Genomic DNA, 27,334 nt, shown 5'->3' with positions numbered 1-27,334 from the left:
ACTAGTAGGGGTGCAGGTGTGGGTCAGGAGAAAAGCCTTATAAGAAAGCACGCCAACTTGTGCAAAGGCCATGAGCGTGGGGCTAGAAACTGGGGCAGGACTTGGAGTGATGGGAAATGAGACTGGAAAGGTGGGCAGGGGTCTGAAAGCAGAGGCCAGTTTAGTGAAAGCAGACTTTATTCTGTGGGCAGAGTGTTAAGAATAAGACTAGATTTTTTAAAAAATAGACCTTTATTGATTTCAGAGAGGAAGCGAGAGGGAGAGAGAGATAGAAACATCTATATTATAAAGAGGTAATATGTAAATTAGGCCGGGACTCCGTAGCAGGTCACGAACAGACAGGAGGTTGCACGCGCAGATGAGGCCTGGAGCGGAGATGAGACAGAGGCAGGTGGCTTGGGCGGCCCCAGAGCAGACACAGGCGGGGGGCAGGGGGAGGCAGGGGACGCTGAGTCAGGCGTGGTCCCAACCCCCCATGGCCCCGGAGCAGACCCAGGCAGGGGGGCTGGGGGACACTGCGATTCAAGCGCGGGTCCCAGCCCCCCACGGCACCGTCTGGCCTGACTCCTGTGGCAGCCAGCCCTGCGTGAGTCAGGCGCGGGTCCCCGCCCGTAACAGGGTGCCTCCTCGCACAGCGGGAGGTGGGGCGATTTCAATCGCGCGCTGGGCCTCTAGTCAATGATAAGAGAGAATCATTGATGGATTGCCTCCTGTATGCCCCACACTGGGGATCGAACCAGCAAACCAGGCAAGTGCCCTGACCAGGAATCGAACCGTGACTTCCTGGTTCATAGGTCAACCCTCAACCACTGAGCCACACTGGCTGGGCAAGACCAGATTTTTGTCATGTAATATCACCCGACAGCAAGGCGGGAATGGATTAGGTGTGGGTAACACCAAAAGTAAAGAAGTATGTACAGAGATTAATGAAATATGCAGATGACAGGTGGCGGAAACTCAGAATCAAAACTGTGAGGAGCGTGAATGTTTACATGAATCTGAAGTTAGTTATGTGTGAAAGCCAGCGTGTCCCAGGTACACACAACCTCATCTAACTGCCTCTGCTCCGTCATCTTCTACTGGTTTGTATGTGGAAGGCGCTCAGTCCATGCTCTTTGAACTTACTTTCTGAACTGACTACCTCAGTGGGGTTTCCCCCCTACAGTATTATCCTATAGAGGCTTTTACATCTATGTGTGTTCCAGTTCCCCATATCATTATACTTTGTTTTTCCACAGGATTCAATTCTCGAAGTAGCAGGAGTGAACAATATTCTGTTGAAATCTGTAGTTTTTTAGGTTGGTATTTTCTTGTAATGTAGCTTCCACAGAGCTCTTCCCTGGGCATTTCCTGCTGCTAGAGCATGTTGTCCTGAGTTTAGAATCCACTAAAACAAAAATTAATTTAAAAATATTAATTCACAAAATTACCACCCACGTGTAGAGGAATACATTTTTCTATCTTGCCTCAGTGTAATATGCAATTAAAAATTGCATCAGATTTCCAAATTTTAGGAAATTAGGGATGCTGCAAGAGTATTTTTCTTACTTGCTCTGGGTTAGCCATGATCCATTTTACAGTAGAAAGAGACAACACTCTCAAATTTCCTTTCATGTATTTCAGTATTTCTTCAAGCATTAATTTCATTTTTACAGGAAATCTTTTAGTATAGAATGATCTTCCATTGCAATGTGCCATGTTAAGAATGTAAGAATGTCATCTGAGAGATGTGTCTCTTCATTAGATTCTGAGCATCTCTGTAGTGACAGATTCCTAATTGAAAACTGAGAAATACAGGAATTTATCTAACTTCTTTTCAAAGAGCTCTACATTTGCTTTGTTTAGATAAATACTAAGTATCCTCAAATATTGCTGAATGTTTTGATTTTCATCCAGATAACTAATTTCATACAAAAAAATATATTGAATTTTTAAGGTTTTCTTATTTTCTATTGCAAAGGATTAAGCTGTATGTCTTACATACCAGTTTTACCATTGTGTAAGTAAATACACAAAGATTAGTTCTAGCCAGTTTGGCTCAGTGGACAGAGTGTTGGCCTGTGGACCGAAGGGTCCCAGGTTTGATTTCGGTCAGGGGCCCTAGTCAGGGGTCCTGCAGGAGGCAACCAATCGATGTGTTTCTCTCACATTAATACTTCTCTCTTTCTTTCCCTCTCTCTTCCACTTTCTCTAAATATCAATGGAAAAATATGGAAATCAATGGAAAAATGGTTGAGGATTAAAAAAAAATACACAAAGATTATGAAGACTTTTCTGTTCCCTTGCCTCCTGTAGGCAGAATTAGTTGCTCCTCCTCTGTGCCCTGTGACAGTCACAGTTCTCTTAAATCAGATTCCTCCATGAATCTGTAAGCTCCTTTTGAGCAGGAATCCTGCCTCCTTGGTCTTTTAATCCCTACAATCTTGCTCTGTACCTCACACACAGGAGATCCTAAAGTTTTTGACTAACTGGTAATTGGTCCAAATTTTCTACAGTGTATGGCTTTGTTGTGGTTTATCATTTATACATGTAGTTCTGTTGCAAAGAGTTATAAATAGTGTATTTCAGATTTTTAAAAACATTTCTTACAATTTTGGTTTCCCCCCCAATTTTTTTCAATTACAGTTGACATTCAGTATTATATTAGTTTCAGGTGTACATCATACTGATTAGACATTTATATGACTTATGTAGTGATCCCCCTATAAGTGTAGTACCCACTTGGCACCATACATAGTTATTACAATATTATTGACTATATTCCCTATGCTATACTTCATACAGGTATGGTTTAATATAGGTGATGTAATAAAATCTACATAACAATTGCATTTTGAAATTTTTCAAGTCAGTTTATTCATTTTTCTTATTTAGTCCAGGCAGCATATATCATTTTGAAGTTTCTTTATTTGGTTGTTTTAAGATATGCATGCCCCCAAATCAAGGCAATTATAAGAAAGTATCCATTTTAGAGGCAAAATGTATGAATAATGTTGAGTAAAAGGTTTCATATAAATATATAAACTTTCCTTCCTTTTTTCTCTTCTTCCTTTGTATATGTTTTTATAGTTTTTAAGTAATATATTTCAGTAGATGATGGTTCAAAAATTCAAACGGTACAAAGGGTATACAACGAGGAAGTAGCTCTCGTGCCACAACTGTGTCCAGCCAACCTTGTGCATACTTTCAGAAACATTCCCTACATAAATAAATAGATATAAACAGATACATATATACTCACAAATATGTATTTTACATATGTATTAATATCAATGACACAACCACAAACATTGTTATGCGTGTTTTTTTTTTTACTTAACATACCTTGGCTTTTTATTCATATCAGTGCTTATCCTTTTGTTTATCTTTAACCAGAAGTTATGGAAAATATACTTAAACCCTCTAAGAAAGATATACTTAAACCCTTTAAGAAAGCTTTAAGTATTTCCATGTGTAGAATAGAGATATTTCTTGCCAAATAATAAAATGACAGCTATAGGAATGTTTCACCTTGTAGATCAGCTATTCAATAGAAAGATAATGTGATAATTATATATGTAATTTTAAATACTCCAGTAGCTACTTGAGAAAAAAATGAAAAGAAACAGATGAACCTAATTTTAACAATATCTTTTATTTAACACATTATATCCATAATATTACCGTTATAACATGCAATGGGGGGGGGGGAGTGACAATTATTAAGCTACATTACATTCTGTTCTTCTTAGTCTTTGGAATTCAGTGTGTATTTTGCACTACAGCATACTCAGTTTGAACTAGCATATTTCTAGTGCTCAATACCAGATTTGGCCAGTAGCTGCTATATTGGGCAGTGCAAGTCTAGACCTTAACTTACCAAAGGTTTTAACTAGCTGAAGATAGAGGCCTCCAGAAGGTGGCTAAGTCTGGAGGGGTTGAGACATATGGGGAGGCCCAGGACATTCTAGGCAATATCTACCTCCTTTCCCAACCTGGCCGGAAAAGACACCTTCGGGCTCTCTGAAAAATATTGATAGGCAGATGGAAAACCTGAAAGAGACAGGGACCTCTAGAGTTGGTTCCTAAATCATAGCTCCTGCTTCACCAAAAAAGAGCAACTCTGCCCCCAAATGACAAACTAGTCCAAATATAAATTTAAAAGTTGCACAGCCTGGCTAGTGTGGCTTAGTTGGTTGAAGCATTGTCAAGTGCACAGAAAGGTGGAGGGTTCAGTTCCTGATCAGGGCATATAACCAGGTTACAGGTTCAAATCCTGGTCAGGGTGTATATAGGAGGCAACTAATATATGCTTCTCTCTCCTCTCTCTCTCTCTCTCTCTCTCTCTCTCTCTCTCCCCCTTCCTCTCTCCCTCTCTCCCTTCATCTCTAAAAAACATAATAATAAGAGGCTCCATTTATTTTAAAAAATGGCACATGTTATCCCACCACCTTCTAACTATGTATGCTCCCCACTCTCAAGCCAGAGAACAGCCTTTTCCACCAAACTGCAATCAGTTACTTACAGAGCCTAACCCTTAGTTTCTTTGATATCTTTTGTGCCAGGGAATCAGGTGCTACAACTGTCTGCCATCGGCATGGCCTTGCCTTATATCCCAAAGGCCCCCAACCCCATGCAAATAAGAGTTTTAGTGCTGTACTCTGTCTGGTGGACAGCGGGGACCTCCTCCTCATTGTATTCCAGGGGGAAATGGCTGTCCACACCCTCTATGCCAGTGATGGCGAACCAATGACACGCGTGTCAGAGGTGACACGCGAACTCATTTTTTTGGTTGATTTTTCTTTGTTAAATGGCATTTAAATATATAAAATAAATATCAAAAATATAAGTCTTTGTTTTACTATGGTTGCAAAGATCAAAAAATTTCTATATGTGACACGGTACCAGAGTTAAGTTAGGGTTTTTCAAAATGCTGACACGCCAAGCTCAAAAGGTTCGCCATCACTGCTCTATGCTATGCTTACACTATTTGATCCAATCCACTGGCACTAGTTTATGTATCCTACTGTTTGCCTCATGCAACTACATAACAACCTCTATTCTAAGAAACCCTCTGATTATATGTAAGCTTTTCCTGGATTGCTATATTCAAACTGCAGCTTTGAAAGGGACTTTTTCTACATACAAAGAATACTAAGGAAAACATAAGAAAAAGCCACAATAGGCACCCAGTGAAGCCAATCTCTAGGTTAACAGCTGTAAGGCTCCCCTTTACATTTATAAGGACGTGTGGACAGCTTGAGTGAAGAAATACTGAAGGACCTTCTCCCAACTCTGAGACTCTCTGATTCTATGAATACAAATTTTCTCTCCATGATTGGGACTGGAGCTCATGTTTCTAAATAGAACTATACTAAAATATCTTAGCGTCATATAGAATACCTTCCAGCAAGGAAAATCCCTGTAATCTAACATATTTTTGAACACTTTAAAATATGTCTGTGTCATGAACTGACTGTACCAGGCAGGAAAGAGCAGTGTTCTGCGTGAACGCTGACTTCTTGCGGTGTGCTAACACTTTGGTGTCCTTCTCAAAACGGACGGGCTTCCGTTTCCAAACCTAGACCTAGTTTGTTACACTGGATACGGGGGCCGCTGATTTAATTCAGAAACGCTTCTCTGGTGCCCTTCAACACGGCTGCCAACCAGACTCTTCTGCGCATTAATAAACAGCTTGGGAACCCACCCTTCTCCTCGCTGCGCTGCACCTGGTTCTGCAGCTCCCCTGGCTCCGAGGGCGCTGGGCGGGGCCTGGCGGAGGAGCTGACTTCTGGCTGTGAGCACCTTGCGAATGACAGGCAGGACTCCTGCGCCTGGAAAGCTTGCACTTGCTATGCTGCTAACGGTTCCTTTGTTTTAAAGTGACAATGCAGTTCCCTATTCCTGACACCTACTGAAAGTGACCTGGTCATCAAACGTGTACAGCTAACCAACCAGATAAGAGTCACAGTGCGCTGTGTGCACTGCAGTGCAGCATCCCACCACCCTCTCCTTTTCCTGCTGCACAGCCTTCGGTCCCTTCCTCCGCCCACCCCTCTCTTGGGTCGTCTGTGAAGGGTGTATTTGTTACGCCTGAAAGGCATGCAAGGAGAAGCACAAGTCAAAATGGTTGACTTTACGCCTTTACATTGTTCATCTAATTATTAATTTTGTTGTCCTTTAAGCCAAAAAGAAAGTCATTGATATACTCTTAGTATCACAAATTTAAAGTTTTGGTGAGCCATGCACGTGAAAGCCACGTTTGTTTTGGCCTTACTCACCCTGGACTCCCAGGACTCTCTTCTTCTGCTGTGGTGCTTAGGTTACTTATGTCCTGCGGTGTGTCCGGCCCACAACTCAGATCCGCTTCCGAGGGACGGCTTCTTGAACCCGCCTCTCCTGGCATTGCATGAGTCAGTGAATGTTCTTGAAAGGTAGACTAGATTAGACTATAATTATATTTTTAGAATATAATTATAATAATTACTTAAAAAGGCAAGGTTTTTTTGCTCATATTTGCAACTTGCAGTCATCAGTTTCTTTTATTGGCAGCAAAGATGTGCAATCAGTCAGATTTTTTAAATAAAAACTTTTAAAAAACGGACTTCGATGACTTCAAGTATTTTCACTAAAGATTTATATGAAAACATATGCATTTATTTTGCAGGATAAGGATTTAGAACCGGACTGTCATTTTAACTTAACCTACTTTGAATGGGGATATGAGATAGGTACATTTTTTTAGTTGAAGGAGATACATTAGCTCATGTGAAGAACTATTTTTGCTGCTCTGATGCTGTTCATCAAATCGATTTTTTGTTCTAAACTGAGCCTCGCCTCTCAATTCTTTATTGCACTTAAGATTATGTCTTGCTAAAAAGTTGAAAACCAGTCTATAATCAGTTTGGATCATAAGAAATGAAATTGGAAATTTAGAGTAGAAAGGGGCACCATTTGCTCTGGCCAAAGGTGCCCAGGTCCCTGGCACAGATTTCCTAAGGCGAATGTTGCTTAGTTCAGCTTAAATACATATTTCTGGCTTTCCAGGCAGACTTGGCTCCACCTCTGTTGATAGGATCCTTAGAGAAAACAAGTATAGTATAGTCGCTTAGTCTGAGTAGGTATTTATAGAATAAGCCATTGTGTGATGACAGTAGAATCAGTTAAACATACATTTTTTTCTCTTTTTATGCACGACTTGACATCAAGCAAAAAGAGGTAAGTTGGCTGTCAAACTGGAGGTGAATCTTATTTTCTTTAATAAATATATTCCTGATAGCATTGCTTCAGTTAAATTTCTACAAATCAAATGCTTTTACATTAGAAAGCTTGTCATTGTAAATCCTTATTCTTTTCTTTGAAAAATGAATCAGCACCTTCTGTGAACTTGGATTTAAAAAAATATTTAATATTTAAACATATTGCTTTTCCTTTAACTGGGCTATACTTATGGTTTAATTTGCTTATGAGGATATAGTACATTTTGAAACACTTGGTTTAGTTTTGGGGTTTCTGAATTGTTTCTCCCCCCAAAAATGTGGGTTATGTGTTATAATGATTTTCTTCTTTTCTTAAAAAACAAAAGAAAAAAAAGAGAAACAACTGACATTGGTGAAAGCCTATAATTTTCAGATCCATCACTTTATAGAAGGGGATGCCCTGAACCTCTCAGAGTATTTTCCAGCACTGATTTTTTTTTTAAATGACAAAAAAAAAATGTTAAACAGGAAAATCAAACACATTTCCCTGAGTGGTGTCTCATATATTTTTCTTGTTTGGTGTATATTTTTACAATTGATCTTTTGAGGGAGGTTTTGGTTGTAGTTTGTTTAACTTTATCTTTCTTTTCTTTTTGATGATGAATTGATCTTGACATTTCAAAGGTATAAGCGGCTCTTTATCTGATACGTGCTGTTCTTGACTTTGCTTGCTGGAGAACGGACGACCAAACCACCTTGAGTTAACTCTGTGCCAGTTAACTCTGTGCCATTGTTCTTGGAAAGGTCATTTCTGAAGAAAAGATAATTTTCTAATAGATGCTTAATTGGTGTAAGAATCTGGCAGCAAAATGTACTTTTACCTCTTGGTGCCACTGTATTTCATTACCCTCCCCCTCACCTCCCATGTCTTTCCTACCATAGGCTGTTGCTTACACACATGCTCATGGTTTAATTGTAAGTTGTTCAGGAGCAAAACATTAATCTGCTACCGGGCATTTTTATATTTCTTTTTTGCAAGGTTTGAAATAAAAATGGATTATGAGTATTGCTTTGTCTTACCAGCTAGTCAGATGATATTCTTCAGGACAGAAAATGGAAAGCTAGATGAAAGTTTTTGTCTAATCCAAGCATGTCAAACTCAAAGGCTAACACGGACCAAATAAACAAGGTTTAAGTTTATGTGGGCCGCAAAAAAACAAAAGCTTCAATTTTCATAGAAATGTAGGTTTATTTTGATAGAGACATGCTGAATACAAAGGGCTGAAATAAATGAGTAATTGTTAACATAAAATAATAGAATGTTTTAATAAAAATTAATATTTTTCTTGTACATTAACTTACCAGACACTGAATAACTGCACAAATTAATAAATGTAACGCAAATAAACCTATTTTTCTTGCTCTCCGAAAGCGAAATATTTCCTGTTGCGCACACTAAACAAGTCAGTCCAAGACTAATGACGTGGCCATCAGCTGCTAAAATACTTGCTGCTAGTATTAGTTGAGAGAAATGGTGCGCCTGCGCGTAAGGCACGTAAGGGAAATGAATGCAACACGATTATAGTAATCAGTCATTAGCGAACTTGTAGTTTGTTATTAATAATTATGTGTAACAGGATATTGTAAAAATTAAGTTATGAAATTTTTATTAAAACGTTTCTTGCATAGTGTTATATTGGCTGGGCTGCAAAAATATTTGTTGTGGGCTGCATGCGGCGGGCCGCGAGTTTGACATTCTTGGTCTAATTTATAATCACTATAAAGTCTAAAAATGCTCCCTCTTCTTAGCAAGTCATGCTTCGATTCTACATTGTTGAAGGCAGTTTTAATATGTGTCCCAAAAGTGTGATAAACTATACACAGTTATCATTATGTAAAGGCAGAGCCAAATGTTTTTAAAGATTTATTAGTAATATTTTTTGCATTGTCTATACTGACATGTTTTTGTGTTTCAACAATTCTGTCTTTTCCAGAAATATTTAATGAATAATGATTATTTCTGACTATCAAGGATATAAATGTGGGATTTGCCATGTTAAACACTGATGTAAAGTTAAACCTGAAGTGTCTGGTGACATAAATTAGCAGATTGCACCCCTGAGTAGTTGGAAATAATTCTATTATCTGTGGGTACTTTCTGATAAATGAATGTATTAATAGGATATGTGATATGTCTGGCAAAAAGGGATGAGATAGCTAACTCTATGTGTTTGATTATAAAATGCTAAAAGTTGTTCACAGATCTCCATTTTTTTAATCAATGCATCATTAAATTCATCATTTCATTTTTAAAAATATTTCGAATTTTTCTAACTACTGTTTATATTTATATAAATGTTTCTATCTCATGCTCTCCTTATTATTGTTCTTTATATAATGTTTCTACCTTAAATTTTTCTTATTTTTTTCCTAAATTTTTTACTTTCTATGTTTGTTTTTTCAATTTACAAGTATAGGCATCCATAGGACTATGTAACTGTTGAAGTTGTTACTCCTAGGAGAAAGTATTTTGATGCTTCTTTCCATTAATTTTTCTGTTAATTCAGTAACATGCTATTAATCATTTTGTAGATTTAGTGAGGAATAATTTAGTATTGGGCACATTTTAAATATGGCAATTAAAAATTTATTTTTAAAATGTATACATCAAAGTCTTCATTAATTACCTGATATAACTAAATTAGCTTTAAAATCTTTATCAGGTAATATGTCCTCTTTTTTATTCTTTTTATTAGAAATATGTGGTTCTGATGACAGGAATATCTAAATTGTAAACTCTCCCTTTTTCAAGTGGATCCATCAGACAATGGCATTAATAAAATACTAATAAAGAAACGAGTCCAAAGACCTGTTAGGGGAAGTGTAGTCAGTATATTAGAAAATATTTTTGCACCACATGCAAATTCTCCAGGCACACTACTATGGGAAAACAAAGAATGATAAGAATTATAAGGCAAGGCCCTCGCCGCCCTCACCCTGCTGCCTGACTGAGGAAATTAGGTCTACTGCGCAGATAGCAGTGGCCACAAGCTGGACACGAGAAATGCTGGTGGAGATGAGATAAGTGCTGAAGGAGTTTAGAGGAAGCAGATACTTCCTTCTGGAGTGATCAGGCTGAAACTTGTTGGTTCTGAATAGTCAGAGAGAAGGGAGACCATTTCAGATGAATGCAATGTGAGGAGCAAAGGCTTATTGAAATGATTTCATCATATAGTCTATTTGGGACCTTTTCAATGTTCATTCTTGTTGATGGGATTTACTTTGTTTCTTGATGCTGAAAACCTCAAGGTCATCTGACTCCTCCCTTTGGTCCCTCCTGTCTAATCAATGACCAGTTCCTGTCAATGGACCCTGGGCTACGTGCTTTCCCAAACGTTCTTTCACCTGGTGTCTGCAAGACTGGTATTTAATGTCCTTGCTTCACAGATAGAACTACTGAGACTCAGAACGGTTCCTCAGTGTCCCTCACTGGGTGGTGGAGCAAGGATCTAAACCCAGAGGTCTCTCATGGACCCCGAATCCCATGCTAAAATGGAGGGAAGTTGAGGAACAAGGGGGGAGGTCTGGGGGTGGGGAGAAGAGAGAGGAAGGCAAAGAGATACAGAAAATTACTATAGAAGCATCACTGGCAAATAGAAGGAAATTAATGTGATATACCCATTACCCATTCCCATAGATTGTTGTGTGAAAACCTCAAGAAATATGTCAGTAACTATGGGAAGCACCTTTGTGCTATTATCCACAAATACCCAGAATTCCTACATTAGGGAGGCTTTTAAAAACCATCATGCAAGTTTTCTGTCCTTCAGTGCACAGTGCAGAGAAACTTGTACTTTCTACTAACCTAATTACTCAAATTTCACATCCTATCATCGATTTCGTTTTCCCCAACACCCCCGATTTGACCACCTTTACATCTTTCTAAAGTGCTTTTTGCTAAGAAGAAAGTCTGCTGAAATTCAAGTGCAGATTTTCACTTAGAATTTGTGCTCTGGCCTTCTGTATATATCCTCTCATGTGAGTTTCCTTGAATTAAAACATTTATTTATTTCAACCCTTGGACTTCTTAGATCTTAGAAGAACTCAAGAGAAGTTCAGTTGTTGGTTTATTAAGACAAAAGAGTTGGCAGAGTAAGAGAGAGTAATAACTGCTTTCACTTTGGATCAAGTACAAAGGCTCTGCATTAGTTAGACTGAGGAGCTTAAACAATAGACATTTATGTTTCTCCAAGTTCTGCAGGCTGGAGGTCCAAGATCAAGGTGTGGGCAGGTTTGGTCTCTCCTAAGACCTGTGCTTGATGTGTACATGGCTGCCTTCTCACTGCCTTTTATCTGTGTGAATGCATCCCTGGGTCTCTCGGTGTGTGCTAAGCTCCTAATCTCCTCTGCTTATAAGACCATTAGTCAGATTGGGTTAGTCACCCTACCTTAAGTATGTCTTTAGAGATCCTATCTCCAAATATGGTCATATTCTTAGGTACTGGGTTAGTGTTTCAACATATGAAGGGGGGGGGCACATAGTCAGTTTATATAACAGGCACGATGGGGCATTCTACTGAAAGGGCATGGGGTGGACAGTCAGAAACCTGGGCTTATGTTCTCACTCTGTTCATCTTTCTATGGGCCCTCAGAAAAATCACTTAACTCTTCTGATCCACAGTGTTCTAATCTGTAAAATGGGCATTATGACAACCAAACTCAGTTGAGTATTCTGAACACTAAAAAGATTTTGTTCACTATAATAACCATACAGAAAGTGACCATGCATAATTTCCTTAACCTACTTAGGCCTCAGTTTCTTATTCATAAAATAAAAACAAAACCTATTTCTTTGTAAGGATTAAAGAGCTGTTGCATGCAAAGTGCTTAGCCTAGTGTTTGCATATATATAGCACTTAAGAACTCTTACATGCTGCCATTATTTTTCATCCTTTCCCCTTCCTTCTACATTCTTTCTGCATGCTCTTTCTTTTATGTATTTGCTGAAATCTAAATTAGGGAATAGTTTGGAAGAACAAGGCCAGATTTGCAGAAAGAAAAAAGAAGGATATCCTATGGATATAAAGAGGGTGTGATCATTAACTATGGAGTTATCTTAGAATAAGTCCCTGTCAACTCTTATTGTAATAGCTTTAATAATTAAACATTCTTGCTTTTCTACTAACCGTTAATCATCTGTCCTACGGAAAGGTCCTTAATGAATACTTCAAACAAGTAAAATTTTTGTTCAAAGTGATATCTATTTGGAAATAATAGTGATGTCATATTCTATAACAGCAATTGTCCAGGTGGGTAGATTTAGTTATTAAGCCTATCTTTCTTTAACAGTCCTGGAAACAGTACACCAAGTTATCAAAGATATTAACTGTCTCACCAAGAGGCATGTTTGCTCTTTGTATCATGACTTTTCACTTCTCTTGCCAATATTTGAGAATATATGAGTTGCCATTTTCAAAATGAGAAAGGAATGAAAGCATATATCCCTCTCCTCACTTTTTTGTTGTTGAAGGAAACATGCTAAAAAAATCACGGCCTTATAAAAGACAGGGGGCGAGGTCCCAGGGAGAAATAGAATATGAAAATGAAAAGGTGAATTCCTAGGTGTGTCAAAAGAAGAAATATAATTTCTTATAAAAGAAAGTAGTTTCTCTAACCTGTAGACCTACAACCTTTAGGCTGATCCTTGGCAGATTTCTAGAAAGCAATGGGTTTCATATGCTCAATATAAGGTAGGGATTACTAAAAACCAGCATGAGTTCATCAAGAATGACTTATGCTAGACTTACCCTCATTCTCTCGCTTATAAAACCAGGAAAAGTGGTAACATAATATACCTGACTTTTGGCAAACAACTAACCAGGTATTTTACAATATTTTTTAGACAGAGAAATTCTAGATGATACTATAATTGTTTGGATTCATAACTGGTTGAATGCACATGTTCAAAGGGTCCGAATCCATAGACTGGTATTTATGAAGTATTGTCTCTACTTAGCCTGGCCTTACTATTAGTTGCTAATCTATATATATAAAAGCCCAGTGACCGTTATGGCAGAAGGACCGGACGACCAGAACAACCAGTCACTATGATGCGCACTGACCTCTAGGGGGCAGACGCTCAACGCAGGAGCTTCCCCCTGGTAGTCAGCGCGCTCCCACAGCTGGAGCACCGCTCATGGCTGGCGAGTACAGTGGCGGTGGCAGGAGCCTCTCTCGCCTCCTAGGCAGCACTAAGGAACGGTGAACCAAGCAGTAAGGAGCGAGCAGGTGGGCGGTAAGGAGCGAGGGGTCCTGGATTGTGAGAGGAATGTCCGACTGCCAGTTGGACATCCCCCAAGGGGTCCCGGATTGCAAGAGGGTGCAGGCCAGGCTGAGATACATCTCCACCCCATGCACGAATTTCATGCATTGGGCCTCTAGTCTGAGATATAAAGATATCAAGGTCATGTTATCACATTTTTCTGATTTGAAAGAGAAATAAAAGGGAGAGGAAGTTAATATGCTAGATGACAGAATCAGATCTGAAAGATGGTTCAGATAGGAAAAGGCGAAACTTTTATTAGAAATGAACAGAAAGCTAAAATTACATAAAGTATGCCATTGGAGTGCCAGACACTGTAACTTCACGATGGAGGAAGCATGGCTTGAGAGCACCATCTGTAAATAAAGCAGGCTTATGGGAAATAGCAGGGAAACGTGGCTGCCAAAAAAATGCCACACGGGCTTCTGCTCTTTTCATAGAAGCAGGATGTCTCAGACAAGGCGAGACTCTGCCACTCCACTCCGCCACTCACATCTTATCACACCCGATTTCCTTTCTGAACACCTCATTTTTAGAAGGTAGTGCACAAACTGGGACATGGTCAGGGAGCAAGGAGGAGAGTGAGGGAAGTTGAAATCGTGCCTTGCAAGAACTTGGCCTGCCTGGCTGGTGTGTCTCAGTGGTTGAGCATCAACCTATGAACTGGGAGCTCACAGTTCAATTCCTGCTCAGGGCACATGCCTGCGTTGCGGGCTCAATCCCTAGTAGGGAGTGTGCAGGAGGCAGCTAATCAATGATTCTCTCTCATCATTGATGCTTCTATCTCTCCCACCCTCTCTCTTCTCTCTGAAATAAATAAAAATATATTTAAAAAAAGAAAAAGAACTTGGCCTAAGGAAAACTCAGGGGACAGAGATAGTTTTCATGGGAAAGTACATAGCACCCAGAGGAGTTTATGGTCATGAGGGAAGCAGATGTGATGTGGAAAATAAGATCTCCTGCAACGGTAGGCTTGCGTTAGTTCTCAAGTCAGGAAAGCCAGGGGTTGGGTGCAAGCCATTCTGGAGGAGGCCGTTTGCCACACAGAGCTGCTGCTCTGCCTCTCGCCCAGCATCTGGCCACCACAGACGCCGTTCTGCAGCCCCACTACTCATCATAACTGGGTGTGGCCTCCACAGATCATCCTTCTCCCACACTGTCCTCACCAACTCCCACCACTGCCCTCTGAGCCAGGTGTGGAGCCAGAACAGAGGTGTCCCCTGCCTCCTTCCACCGGAGGCTCTCCCTCCCAGCCCAAACAGCCACCAGTGGGCATTGACTTTTAGAAACTTGATTCTTTTTCTAAATTGCATTGAAAAGTTTTAAAATAGTAGAAGCCTGAAGAGAAAACATATGATGAGACTTTTCTCCCTCGCCAATGAAATTCATGGATTTCAGCCACCTCTCTAGAGAAACTAGATATTATCCCCATCCCTGCACCCTTTTTCTTGCTTTGTGTTTTTGAGGTCATTGGTTGGCTCCAAATTACTATGTCTGGTGAAGTTTTTATGTCTCATTGATTCTATGACCCTGATATTTTCTAGAGGCAGCTGGTGTTGATTTGAGAGACGGCTAGAGTAGTGAATAGAAAATAGGCCTCAGCATCAGAAAAGTCTGAAGTCAAATCCTTGCTCTCCTGCTTTCCAGCTGCGTGACCTTGAGCAACTTAATATATATGGTGATCTGTATTAATCAATGAATTCTGGTAGACCACCTGCTCTGATGCTAAGCTCTGCATTTGTTTCAGTAGCAAGGATCATGAAAAATGTTAAAGAGAAAACAGTCTCAGGATATATGAGATTTTGATATTGTCGCATATACCAAAAATACTTGCTTTCCTCATGGTAGGAATAGTGAAAATAAGAACTCCAGAGTGTCTTATTCCAGACAGATAACTAGTATAAAGTTCCCAGGAGAAACTACTTCATGTTGATTCAGCTGGTAATTTCCTTCCTTTGTTCTTATTCTCTTTTCTACCTTCCTTTCTACTTGGCCTTTGTTTATGGAGGAATGTCGTACAAGGATGCTCTTCATGTGTAATTAAGACAGACCCACAGGTGCTTTACGCAATAACATCCTTTATTTATCTCTGCCCTTAAGGCACTAACAATCTCTTGCGTATGCTACGACCTTTCTCAGGCCTGTGACCTTATACTATAAATGCACAGTGTTATTTAATTCCGTTCTGAACATTTTAACTAAACACTTTAATCTTGTAAAATATTTAACTACTGTTAGCAGAGACCATAAACATGTAATCGTTGTTAAGAAGTTCCTGGCCAACTCATATTTTTCAGTGTACATCACAGATGTCACAACCTCCAGGGAGTGTTCCCTGGCCACTTAGATTTAGTTCATTGTTTCTGCTCTGAGAGCCCTAACTTCCCTATCATGGGAAGTAAGGCAGTGATGTGTCTATAGGTTTAATTCAGCCCTTGGATCATACAGTCCTAGATTCAAATCTCAGCCCACCTCTTAGTGGACTTTGGCAAGTTACTTAACCAAAATCCCTCTTTCCTCATCCATAAATTGGGAATAATAAAACAGAGTTAAAGGAGGGCCTGCATTTCAGTGCCTGCACAGTGCCGGGTACATGGCCATCAATCAGTAAGTGTGAGCTGCTGTCATCATCATCATCACCATCATCACCGTCATGACACTTTTATTGTAATTGCTTGTTGAATGTGCTTGTGTTTCTCAATTGACCAGGGACTGTATCTTCTCTGTTTTCCTTTTATCCCCACCTCCAAACATAGTTTCAGACACATAATAGAAGTTTAACTTGACTGTTGAATGGTTGAGGCGAATTTTGGTGGCCCAGATAACAGCAGTGACTGCTGGGGTTCTGCAGTGCCTCCTCCTTAAGATACATAATTTTCAGCTTTTACACCCTCTACAATGAGACGAGGCCTAGTTCCTTTAGGAGTGAGTTTACCAGCTCCTAGACCGAGCTGGTGAGTTCAGGTAAAGCCCACAGCATCTCTGGGCTGGAAGGGATTTTCTCAATCTCCCAACCCATCCCTTCCATTTTACCAAGTACATGCTAATACACGGGCTGTTCAGTGGGGTTAGACATGATTGGAGGCTACTGACCTGAGAAGAATTCAGAAGAAAATTGAGTTGGAGCCATATAGCTATTTTTTTAATTTCTTTTTTTTCATCTATCACCATCTTATTTATGGAATTTACTTTTTATTCCTTAAATACATATAAATAATAAATGCAAAAATGAGTAATAATTATCCAGAGAATATTACTTCTAAAGAAGGAAAAACTGATATTCACTAGAGATGGAAGGAATATCTATCTCATATTAAACAGTTCCTTTAGGTAGTGCCTTGTAGTCCTGCTCACCGGTTTTCCAATTTTCAACACAAAACATATTTCAAATGAATAATCTGTGACCGCATTGGCACAGATTCTAGGGCTTACCCTTTCATGGGGGCCAAAACTCTGCTATAAAAGAGTTATATTTATACCTCCCCTGCAATGTAAGGCGTAAGGCCAGATTCCAGCATGTTTTCTAAGGATTCATGTTCATTTGCATCCATTGCATTACCCAAATGCACCATGGGAGGGCAGCACACACCTGGCTGTATCAGAATCCTTATCTAAATTAGTCCAAAATGTTCCTAAATTATCACTTAGAAAATCCTTTAGAAAAGATAAAAGGAGGATAAAGGAATTCATCCTTTAAGACTCTGAGTTTCTACAAAAGGGAATCATTGAGCTAATCAAGCTGCAAAATGAGAAAACAAAGAGTTAAAAAGAATCCCTCACAGCAGAGAAAACAGAAATATTTGTTACATTTGAAGGACTTTTACTGAGTGTGTAATCTGAATATCAGATACTAAACAAGAATCAGATCTCATTCCTATTAATAAGCAATATTAATGTTACTCTCCAACAAAGACCACCTTGTTAAAGGGTCCCTTCAATAATGTTCTCCTGAATGAACTCAAACCAAGCCTGCCTTCTATTGTGTTCTACTCTGCATCACAGACAGCTTTAGTGTGTTTTCAAGATCTTATACAAAAGCATCATCAACTTTCATGAATTTTGATAGTCTGAAATTCTATAGTCAGGTTTTGTTATAATAGAGAATATACTGGCTTTAGAACAAGCGATACTTGGACACAGCTTTGGAATACAGATTTTTTAAATACATTCTCATTAATTCAAGGCTGTAAATCGAGAATTTATCTTAAATATTATCTACATAACATGGGGAAAGAGGCAGGCTAGCAAAAAAAATAGTCTAAGCAGTTAGCAAGAGGAAATTTTGCAAATATTTAAGAATAATCGAACTTTTGTCTAACTTGAATTTTAACTTTTTTGCCAAATCTTTTTGCAAAAATATAATCTATGTATTTTTAGCCAGCTTCCTTGGTAATTCTAGTGTGGTCGGCCTGGTACCAGTAAAGACTGTTCTTTGATTATTTGAGAACACCCAGTGGTCTTTTTTGGAGTAGATGATTAACGTAACTGATCAGCTAAAGCATGGACTTCTATTAGCTAGCACTTTGTTAACCTAGCATGAGTTATACATTATATACTTTTAAATGGCAAAAATAAAAGAAAAGTGGATTTTCCATTCAGATTGGTTTTCTCCATCAGTCCAAGTTACTAACAATTTACACATTCTAAGATTTCTGCTAACCAATTATTTCTTGTGATAAATACAAGAAATCTATTTTCAGAAAACTGTAAAGATGATTTTCTTCCCTGATATCCTTCTATTAGTAATGGGAAAGATTACTTTTCTAAATGCTTTTCTCAGTGTACCTATGGGATTGATACTATGCCAGGCTGTCCTGACAATAAAGTCAGTTACCTGAAATTATTCCATTTTGGAATAGCAGATCTAAGTGCGAAGCAAGTCACTACCATCACGGGCAAGTTCAGAACTTGAAGATTTTTCATTATATTAAAAGACCCTTTACTTTCAGATATATCCAAGCACCAAATATGAATGGCCACATATGTCCTAATGTGCTTGAGAAATCTCATTACTAATTTCGTGTCACTAATTTTTTAATACGGTATTTAAGAAAAAAGTCTTGTCTTTTCTAATGGCATGAATTCGGGGGGGGGGGTAAATAGCTTAATCCAGATGTTTCTGTGTGAATACACATTCCTCACTAAATCTCTCAGGCAACTGCTTTAGTTACTAACATGATGCTCTGTCGTCTCTTTGTATACATGTCTAATTTATCAGTTTCTTGTAGATTGTCAGCAGCCTGCTGCCTCCGTACCGACACAGTGCTCACAACTAGCCGGGAGGCAAGACTGCCCGACGGTCAGGTAAATTCAGACGTCCTTTCTCTCCCCACCCAACTGCATGTCAGAGCCATACACCCCAAGCTCTCCTTTCCAACACCATAACCGCCTATACATCATTTCACTTGCTACCTTTTATTCCAATGGGTGATATGAACACACATTGGTGACCTGAAGTCCATGTGGACCTAATGGAAATCCAAGAGAGCTAGCGTTTGTTTTCCTGGCCGCTAGCAAGACTAGCTATTTGCACTACCCCAGTGTTTCATTATATTCCCAAACAGAAAGCCTGGAATTGTGAGGATGTTGGCCCTACTTGTTGTTTGTTTGTTTGTTTGTCCATTGTCCTTAGAATATATTCCTCAGGCAAACAAACAGGAAGGATATAAAGCATATGTAATGTCTGTTCTTAGACAACGTTATGAACATGTTTCCGTTTTCTGTCCATCAGTGCCCTCATTAAAGCTGACATTGAAAGGTGGAGAAAAACTTGTAATTGGCATTTCCAAAAGGAATATTTGCAGTGACAGAGCCCTTCATGGGAGATAAACTGAAGAAATTGAAAGGCAGGTCCCCATGCTCCCTGGACACTCAGCTAGAGAGGGCGCTGGCAGTTTCTACTCCAGGGAAAGTGTTGCCTGTCCATCATGAATTCTCGCCCTGGGTGAACTTCCACAGCATGGAGCACCCCGTCAGGACCTCATCATCCTCCCGTAATATTTCATCTCCAGTTATTTGACCTCTGACGGTGCCAAACTTTTATAGTCTGGTGTGGCTTTTCTACTTGCTGACTGTTCTTGCTTCTACCAGGCCAGGCTTCTTTTGAGTAGGGCAGGCTCGAACATGCTTCCATGTGTGTCTGAGGAGTAGGCGTCTATAGCAGGCTGCGGTGGCTGGGACTTAGCTGGAGGGGGGAGGAGGGGTGTCACAGGTGCTGCCCAGAAACAGTGGCCCCAAAGCCCCAGCGTGACTTGGTCCCTGAGGCAGTTGTGCAGCCTGCTAAGTGGGACATTGAGTCAGCAGGAAAAGGGATATGATTAAAGAGGCCCCGCGCCTGGGTCTCCTGATTGCTATCTCAGCCTGCCTCCCCCACCACTTCCAGCAGTAGGGTTTTACTTCAGGAAAGTTCTCCGTGAACATACAAGTGCCATTAGTCTACCGTAGGCAGCTTAGACTAATTTCAATTACGTAAGGAAATGCAATTATAAATGTTCAAACCCATCTCAGTCTATTTTCTGCAGGTAGTGGTGAAGAACATGGGCTCTACACCTGCAGTTCATTCTCCGCCCAGCACCCCCCTCCCAGGGCCTGGGACAGGGTGCCAGGGACGTGACAGGTGCTTAGTAACTACTGCTTCCAGGGAGGAGTGAAGGAGCTTTGAAGTCAGATTGCTTGGGTTTCAATTCCATCTCTAACACATACCAGTTGTGCATTCTTGGAAAGTTACTTTTGCTGGCTGAGTTCCATCTCTTATAAAAGAAGGATGAGAAGGAGGCACAGGCCTGGCCCCCACTGTGCTCTTGATATCTGATATTGCTGCTAACTGTGCTTAGTGCCTACCCTTTCCTCAAGACACAGACCTGCCCTCTGTAATTAGCGTGGGCAAAGAGTGGAGACGGCTATTGGGGGATATTTTTAACTTTACTTTTATTTCATGTTGCCCCCTTTTTTTTTTTTGAGAACCAGTTTGACTAAATGGTTACCTGCCCCAGTCCCATACCTTCTGAAATGACTGAATTTAGATTGCTTGCTACCTCCGCACAAATGATTTACTTAAAAAAAAAAGTTAATGAATTGCAAATGTTTCTGGTTTCTACCCACATGAATACAGCATGGTCCCAAGCAGACTTCCACTGTCCCTCATTGTGGTCCACACAGAGAAATGATAAAATGCATTTAGACCTGAAAAGACTGTCCTTTTCCAAGTCGCTGGAATTACGACTGGCTTCCTTCCCACCTATACCCACTGCCAAATGGATCAAATTAAATGTCCTTACTGCCCTTTTCACTTCTTTCTGACAGAAAACTTAACACAGTCAACCTTCGAGTTCTTCCGTACACAAGTGTTAAATTCTTTATACTTATTAATCACTACAACCCCCATAAGGTAAACAGTTATTACACCCATTTGAAAATGAGGAAAATGTGGTTTGGGGAGATAAAATGACTTATCCAGGGTCGCCCATCCTTAAAGCAACTGAGCCCAATGACTCTCCTAACCACCACCATATACCGGGGCACTGCCTGGAGATGAATAACTCCCCCTTTAGTTATGCTGTGAGAAGCAAAGTCAGAGAGTGCTTAAACCACCCATGTTAACTCTTTATCCCTGAATTGAAAAGGTTCATTTGTTCAATGAAAAACAAAACATGCTAAGAATGTTGAGTGATTTCAGATCAGGTGTTCTACTTCTGTTTCTCACTTTAAAAATTGTTTTATACTTCCTAAGCTTATATATATGTTAGGATAAAATTTTAGGTATATGGTTTTGAATAAAAGAACATGTTCTCATATTTAAAAATATAGAACTTTCCATATATGTGTTTTACAGGCTGATTCCAGTGTAGAGTTAAATTACTAAAGTTGTTTATCCTATATAATAAAAGGCTAATATGCAAATCAACCAGTTGCTGTGATGCTCACCAGCCACCAGGGGGGCAGACGCTCAACGCAGGAGCTGCCCCCTGGTGGTCAGTGCGTTCCCACAGAGGAAGCACCACTCACCCAGAAGCTGGCTCATGGCTGGCAGTGGCAGGAGCCTCTCCCGCCTCCATGGCAGCACTAAGGGTGTCCAACTGCTGGCTTAGGCCCACTCCCCACATCCGTCAGACATCCCCCGAGGGCTCCCAGACTGCGAGAGGGCGCAGGCCAAGATGAGGGACACCCCCACCCCCGAGTGCATGAATTTCGTGCACTGGGCCTCTAGTAGATAATAAAAACCATAATATGAAAGGGTTACCCAATGTATTGCATTGTTGGATGTAATATTTAAATACATAGAAATATTTGGTATTTCATATTTTTCTCCAAGAACTTGCTTACTTGGGAAAAGAAACCTTTCTGAAGATATATCCATTTTTGTACTTAGTAATAGTCCCTAGACCTACTGTTCACAACATGGTTTTACCTACATAAATTAAACTTGTAAATGGTAAAGACTGAACAATGAGTGAGCTCCTAAAGATATTTAGCAGTCAGAATTGAAACTGAATTCTTTCCTATAGCTAATCATTAGAACCTGTCAAATATTTACATTTTAGAAATAATTTCTTATTCTGTAAACCAAAAATATGCTTCTACCACATATATGCAGTGTGATTGCATTCATGCAAATTTAGAATAGTAATACTATAATACAAGATATTTATAATATCATACCATGTAAGCAATCTGAAGTAATGGAAAAAAATTTTTAAATTTTTTCTAATTGTACAATTACAGTTGACATTAAATATTCTGTTCGTTTCAGGTATACAGCATAGTTAGACATTTCTATAATTTACGAAGTATTTCCCCCTATAAGTCTAGTACCCACCTGGCACCATACGTAGTTATTATAATGTTATTGTCTATATTCCCTGTGCTGCACTTTACATCCCTGTGACTATTTTGTAACTGCCAATTTGTACTTCTTAATCCCTTCACCTTGAAAACACTTTTTAAATGATCATGAATGACATAATGCCAAGGTTGGGCCAAGTGAGCGGGACCCTGTGAGTAAGCTGTTGCTACACACTTCAGCTGGCCAGGCAGAAATGCTTGTCTTCCTTTCTCTATTGAACTACACACGGCCTTCAACATGTATCCCTTGTCCCACTTGCCATTAGCTGAGGAACATGTTTGGTGCCCTGAAAAGAAACTCATTCTAAATCGTGCGGATTTAACAGAAAGAAACTCTTTTGGGTCTGTGAGAAAGTCTGTCTGCTGCGGCGTTTCCCGGGCCGTCTGACTGTCTGGAGAGGGGAGAGAGAGTCTTGCCACGAAATATTTCCCCAGTCCTTTTGAAACCAGGTCTCCCCTGTTTACCTACCATGTTTTTAAAATAAATAGGAAAAATCATTGTTATTACTGCTGCTCCTAACTCTACAGAAGAGCATATCTCCTTTTCAACTAAATGAATGGCAGGTCAAAGACTTTGGGAAGTAAGAGTGACCTCAAGCAGATGGGTATTTGGCATAATTTTGGTTTCGTATCAAAATTCTGATATTTTGAGGCATGCATACCTGAAGGGTCATTTCAGCACCAAAGATTAAAATTGTTTTAATGATCATTTTTGACTGACTTCAATAATATTAGCTCAAAAGCTATGTATAAATAAGTAAATAATCTATATATATAAAAGCCTAATATGCAAAGTGTCCCCTCGAGACTTCGACCAACCGGGAGTTTGATCTCTCGCTATGACGTGCACTGACCACCAGGGGCGGCAGCTGGCAGCCATTAAGGACCCTACCCGTGCACGAATTTTGTGCACTGGGCCTCTAGTAATAATAATAACAATGAACCTTGAATAGTTTTCTCAAACATTACTCCTGTCAGAAATGAATTATATGGTACTGAATTCCATAATATAAGGGGAGGGGAAGCAGAGTTATGGGAAAATGCTGATCTCTTTCAATAATACAAATATCCCCACAGTGGGATTTCTTTTCCCCTGTCAGATTTCAGAAGGTCTGAACCCAGATTCGATTTGTAGTTTTACCTTAGGAAATGCAGTAATTTTGCTTCCTTGTTCTTTAGGATTATTTCTCTTGGTACTGATGAGCCTGAGCATGTCTGAGTTTATTTAAACCAGAGGCTCTGGGAGGTCTTGTGGAAATGGGCATTATATACTTAGCAAATAGAAAAGGCTTTATTTAAAACTCTCTACAGTCTTATTTAAACTGCCAAGCTAAAGCAGATAGGGGGAGCCCTTGGAGCCAATTAGCAATCCAGCGGCAGATTAATTATCCTGTTGCATCCGGATCTACCATAGAACTGACTTCGAATCCTCTAGTCTAAAGCCTTGGTCCCCGGCTGCTTGTCAGAAATGCAGGTTCTCAGGTCCCACCTGTCGAAGCAGATTCTGCATTTTACCAAGCTCCCCCGGGGACCGCAGTACGCATTAAAGTCTGAGACAGACTGATCTTAAAAAACCTTGCACCTAACCCAGAGACCGAGGGAAACGAGACTGTGCGAAAATGGAGAAAGAAGAGAATCGCAAGGAAGCGTTCCCATGTTTCCCTAACACGTTTCCTTTTCCTGTTTCGCGAGCGGTTTCGAAAAGCGGCGGTTGTCGTGGCATGCTTTCGATGTAAACCATCTCCCCTGCAGAATTTCTGTTCATGTTTCTTTTTCCGTTTCGGTGAACATGCCGTGCCTGCCTCGCCTGGCCCCTGTCGCTGCCTTCCTTGCTGACACGCTTGTCTCTCGTTTTCAGTCCTGACTTAGCTCTGCCCGAGGAGCCGCCACATTCCAGCTCGCAGTGCGCCCCACTCCACTGTCTCTCCAAGCCTCCCGACCCCTCCTCTGCAACTCCCGCGGACGAACATCTGGGGTGAACGTTTTGTAGCCACACCCAGGACACTGCCCAAGACCCAGCTGCTGTTTGCTTCTCGGTGGTTAGACGTTGTGGTGGGATTAATGCCCGTCACTTGGGAAGATGAAAGAAAGTTGAGAAGATTAACACAACGCCCAGACTCCCGAGTGATACAACGTATTATGGTTTCTCTAAGTCACAGATGAACTTCTGCAACGAAATGGCCACAGTTCAATGAAATAAAAACAAACAAACAAAGAACACAGGACACGTAGCTCAGACGACTGGCTTTATCTCAATAGCATAAGAGAGACCTAAGACCATGTAAAATACATATATTGTAAAATCATCCTTCCTCAAACGTCACATTCGGCTATAGAAATTGATTCCACTGTTTTTTTCACCATTGGTATTTATTTTGTGCTTTTATTTGCCACGTGGTTTATGTCTATAAAAATCATTTCTCTAAGGGGTGAACTTAATTCATTTATTTTTAAAGAAGTATCATTTGCTCCATTAAGTATGAGTTGCAATAGAGATTGAAATCTGGTATGGGCCAGACTGTGGACATTTTTCTTGCACAAAAATGATAAATGAGGTGCATCGGAATGTTAACAGTAACTGTATTTTGCTGCTACACTGATATTGTTTATGCACTTACTTTCTAATCAGCTCATTAACTGCTGGATTTTTTTTTAACTAGAAGTCTTCACTGGACATTAAGTAAATCTAAGAAAGAGACTATGTTATGATTCATTGACTTATTCAACTTTTGACGGCATCTTTAATTTTTTAAAATTGCAGATGAGTAGATGCACTGGTGCTGCTCCTTTGTGTGTATATGTGTGTGTGATGACGTTAAAGAAGGCTGAAAAACACGAGGGGGGAAATGGTGTGTTTATTTAATGACCAGAGTTTTTTTTTTTTACTTCTCCCAAATTCAGGGTCCTCCTATGAGTCTTTCCCACTGAAAGGTATCAAATACAAATGGGGGAAATATATACATAGATAGATGTAAGTTCGCCTTCAGTTAATGAATTTACCCAGAAAGTGTTCAAATAGTGATTAAAATTGTATGTGTTGTTGTTGTTAGTTTTTTCATAATGAATCTTCCTTGCCAAAAAAACAATAGATAATAAACCTTAGCTCATTGTCTACTTTTGACAAACACTCAGGTGCCTACAATCATATTATACATATTGAGATCATACATGTTCCTAGTTCATTTACAAATTCTGCTGGGTAACTTAGGACTTGGTTGAAGGCAGTAGATTTTCATGGCAAAATTTAGTTTGCACATAATCTGACACACAAGGAAAACAGCTAATTGGGCTGAAAGGTCTAACACTCTTGGGCTCCTTAACTATCAAGTGCTGCCCACACAATTGCTCCTAGCCCTGATTCCTTGTCTAGTCAGGTAGCCTTAACTTATTTACAGTCATAACGGTTTGACCTGTTCCTGTAACAGTATCTGTAACTTCTCTTTAAAACAAACACAATCCTCACTGTTAACACAGACGACGGTTAACAATACAGGGCTCTAATAATGAAGATCTCGTCAGAGCCACTCAGCCTATTGAGCGGGAGTGGGTGGAACATTGATGGAATGGTCCATCGAGGATGGCGGCCAGTCGGTAAGTCATAAAGCACAGTGCAGGAGCTTTCATCAGTCATGCACCTGTGAGGTTGTGGTCACTATTACCAAAGCAACCAAGAGGTTTGTGGTTTCTTATATAGGAGTGCTATTTTCAACAGTGTCGTTTATTATGCAACTTGAAGTCGTTAGAAACCTTCACCATACATAGAGATTCAGGTTAAAGAAACAGAAAAAGAGACAAATCTTCATAAAGTCTCGATCGTGGCAGCCTAGCCTTCTGTTTTTCCCCCAACTGCAATGGCCTTGCTGTTCCTGAACACCTTCTTCATTTTATTGGTGTTGTATCTGCCCTGTACCAGTATTAGTGAGACAGTGTGGATTGTATCAGAGTTCAATTAAAGGTAGCTTCTCCTCTCCACTGCTTTCTCTTTTTTCCTTTTTGTTCTTTCTTTTTCAAGTATTATGTGTGTGGACCTGAGAAGTGGTATAGCTGCAAAGCTGACTTTTAATAAAAACTGTTTTGCCTGGGGGAAAATACGCCAATCTAAAAAGTACCTCAGAACATCTTTCTGTATGGCCTCATCAGTTTTGTTGCTGGTGCCGGGAATTCAGCAGAAAGCATTGTCTCTGTATAACTATAGAGCAGCCATCCCACTGACGGTGCAGTATTGCATCGTTGCTCTCTTTCTTGGTATTTATGCCCCAGTGAAAGGCCGGGTCACAGACAACACTTTTTTTTCTTCCAATAGAAATTTTATCAAGTCTATATTAATTTTTTTCAGTTCCTTTTTATGAACAGAATGGGAAATATTTATTTTGAAACATCAATTCTATAAAAAGGTTCATTTTAGCAAAACTTTGCCAAGAAGGTATAGAAACTTGGAAATAAATTTCTAATTTTCAGCACAAAATTAGGTCGTAGTCCCCAAGCAGTAAGAGAGAATTCCATGTATTTACACTGTGGCATCATTTAGCATAGTTTGAACTCAGCCTCATCTATATTTATTTAAAATGAATAAATATGTGTAGCGCTGATAAAAAAAAATCAGTATACGTGTAAAGAATATCATGATTGAAATTGAAGTATTAGTGGAAAAAACAAAAACAAAAAAAAACCCTCAGTAAACCCACTTGAAGAGAGATGTGGGGGAAAAAGACTACAGAAATACAAAAATACCGTCTAATTATTTCAAACACAGTGGGCAAAGATTCAAAGTAACTAGCAAGTGTGGTTAGCAGAGTAACCAGGTAATTTTTAAAAAGTAAGCACAATTACCACACTGAAAAGGACAATATGCAGAAATGCTTTCTACTGAGGACTGTTTTTAGTTAAATGATAAAATAAAAAGGAGCGGTATCTTGTCTTTGGCCTGAGGGCCCAGGAGCATACAGGACCCTCAGATTAATCTTTCCAATCCTATCCCTTCCATCCAATTCTG

The 27,334-nt window shown here is 39.7% G+C and overlaps 1 protein-coding gene across 1 annotated transcript in view; it reads left to right on the top strand.

The window, feature by feature from the left end:
- The window catches only part of BICD1 (BICD cargo adaptor 1), a 105,010-nt gene extending 80,325 nt beyond the window's left edge, over window positions 1-24,685 (top strand). The window contains exon 8 of the mRNA XM_023752272.1: window positions 24,200-24,685. Coding sequence (XP_023608040.1) covers window positions 24,200-24,205 — 6 coding nt within the window. The 3' untranslated portion in view covers window positions 24,206-24,685. The remainder of the gene's footprint in view (window positions 1-24,199) is intronic.
- Window positions 24,686-27,334: the final 2,649 nt, after the last annotated feature.

This window comes from Myotis lucifugus, unplaced genomic scaffold (genome assembly GCF_000147115.1).
Source record: "Myotis lucifugus unplaced genomic scaffold, Myoluc2.0 scaffold_30, whole genome shotgun sequence".
NCBI classification, from domain to species: Eukaryota; Metazoa; Chordata; class Mammalia; order Chiroptera; family Vespertilionidae; genus Myotis; species Myotis lucifugus.
The sequence above is the reverse complement of the archived record's forward strand: the minus strand, read 5'-3'. Positions and strand labels throughout refer to the sequence as shown.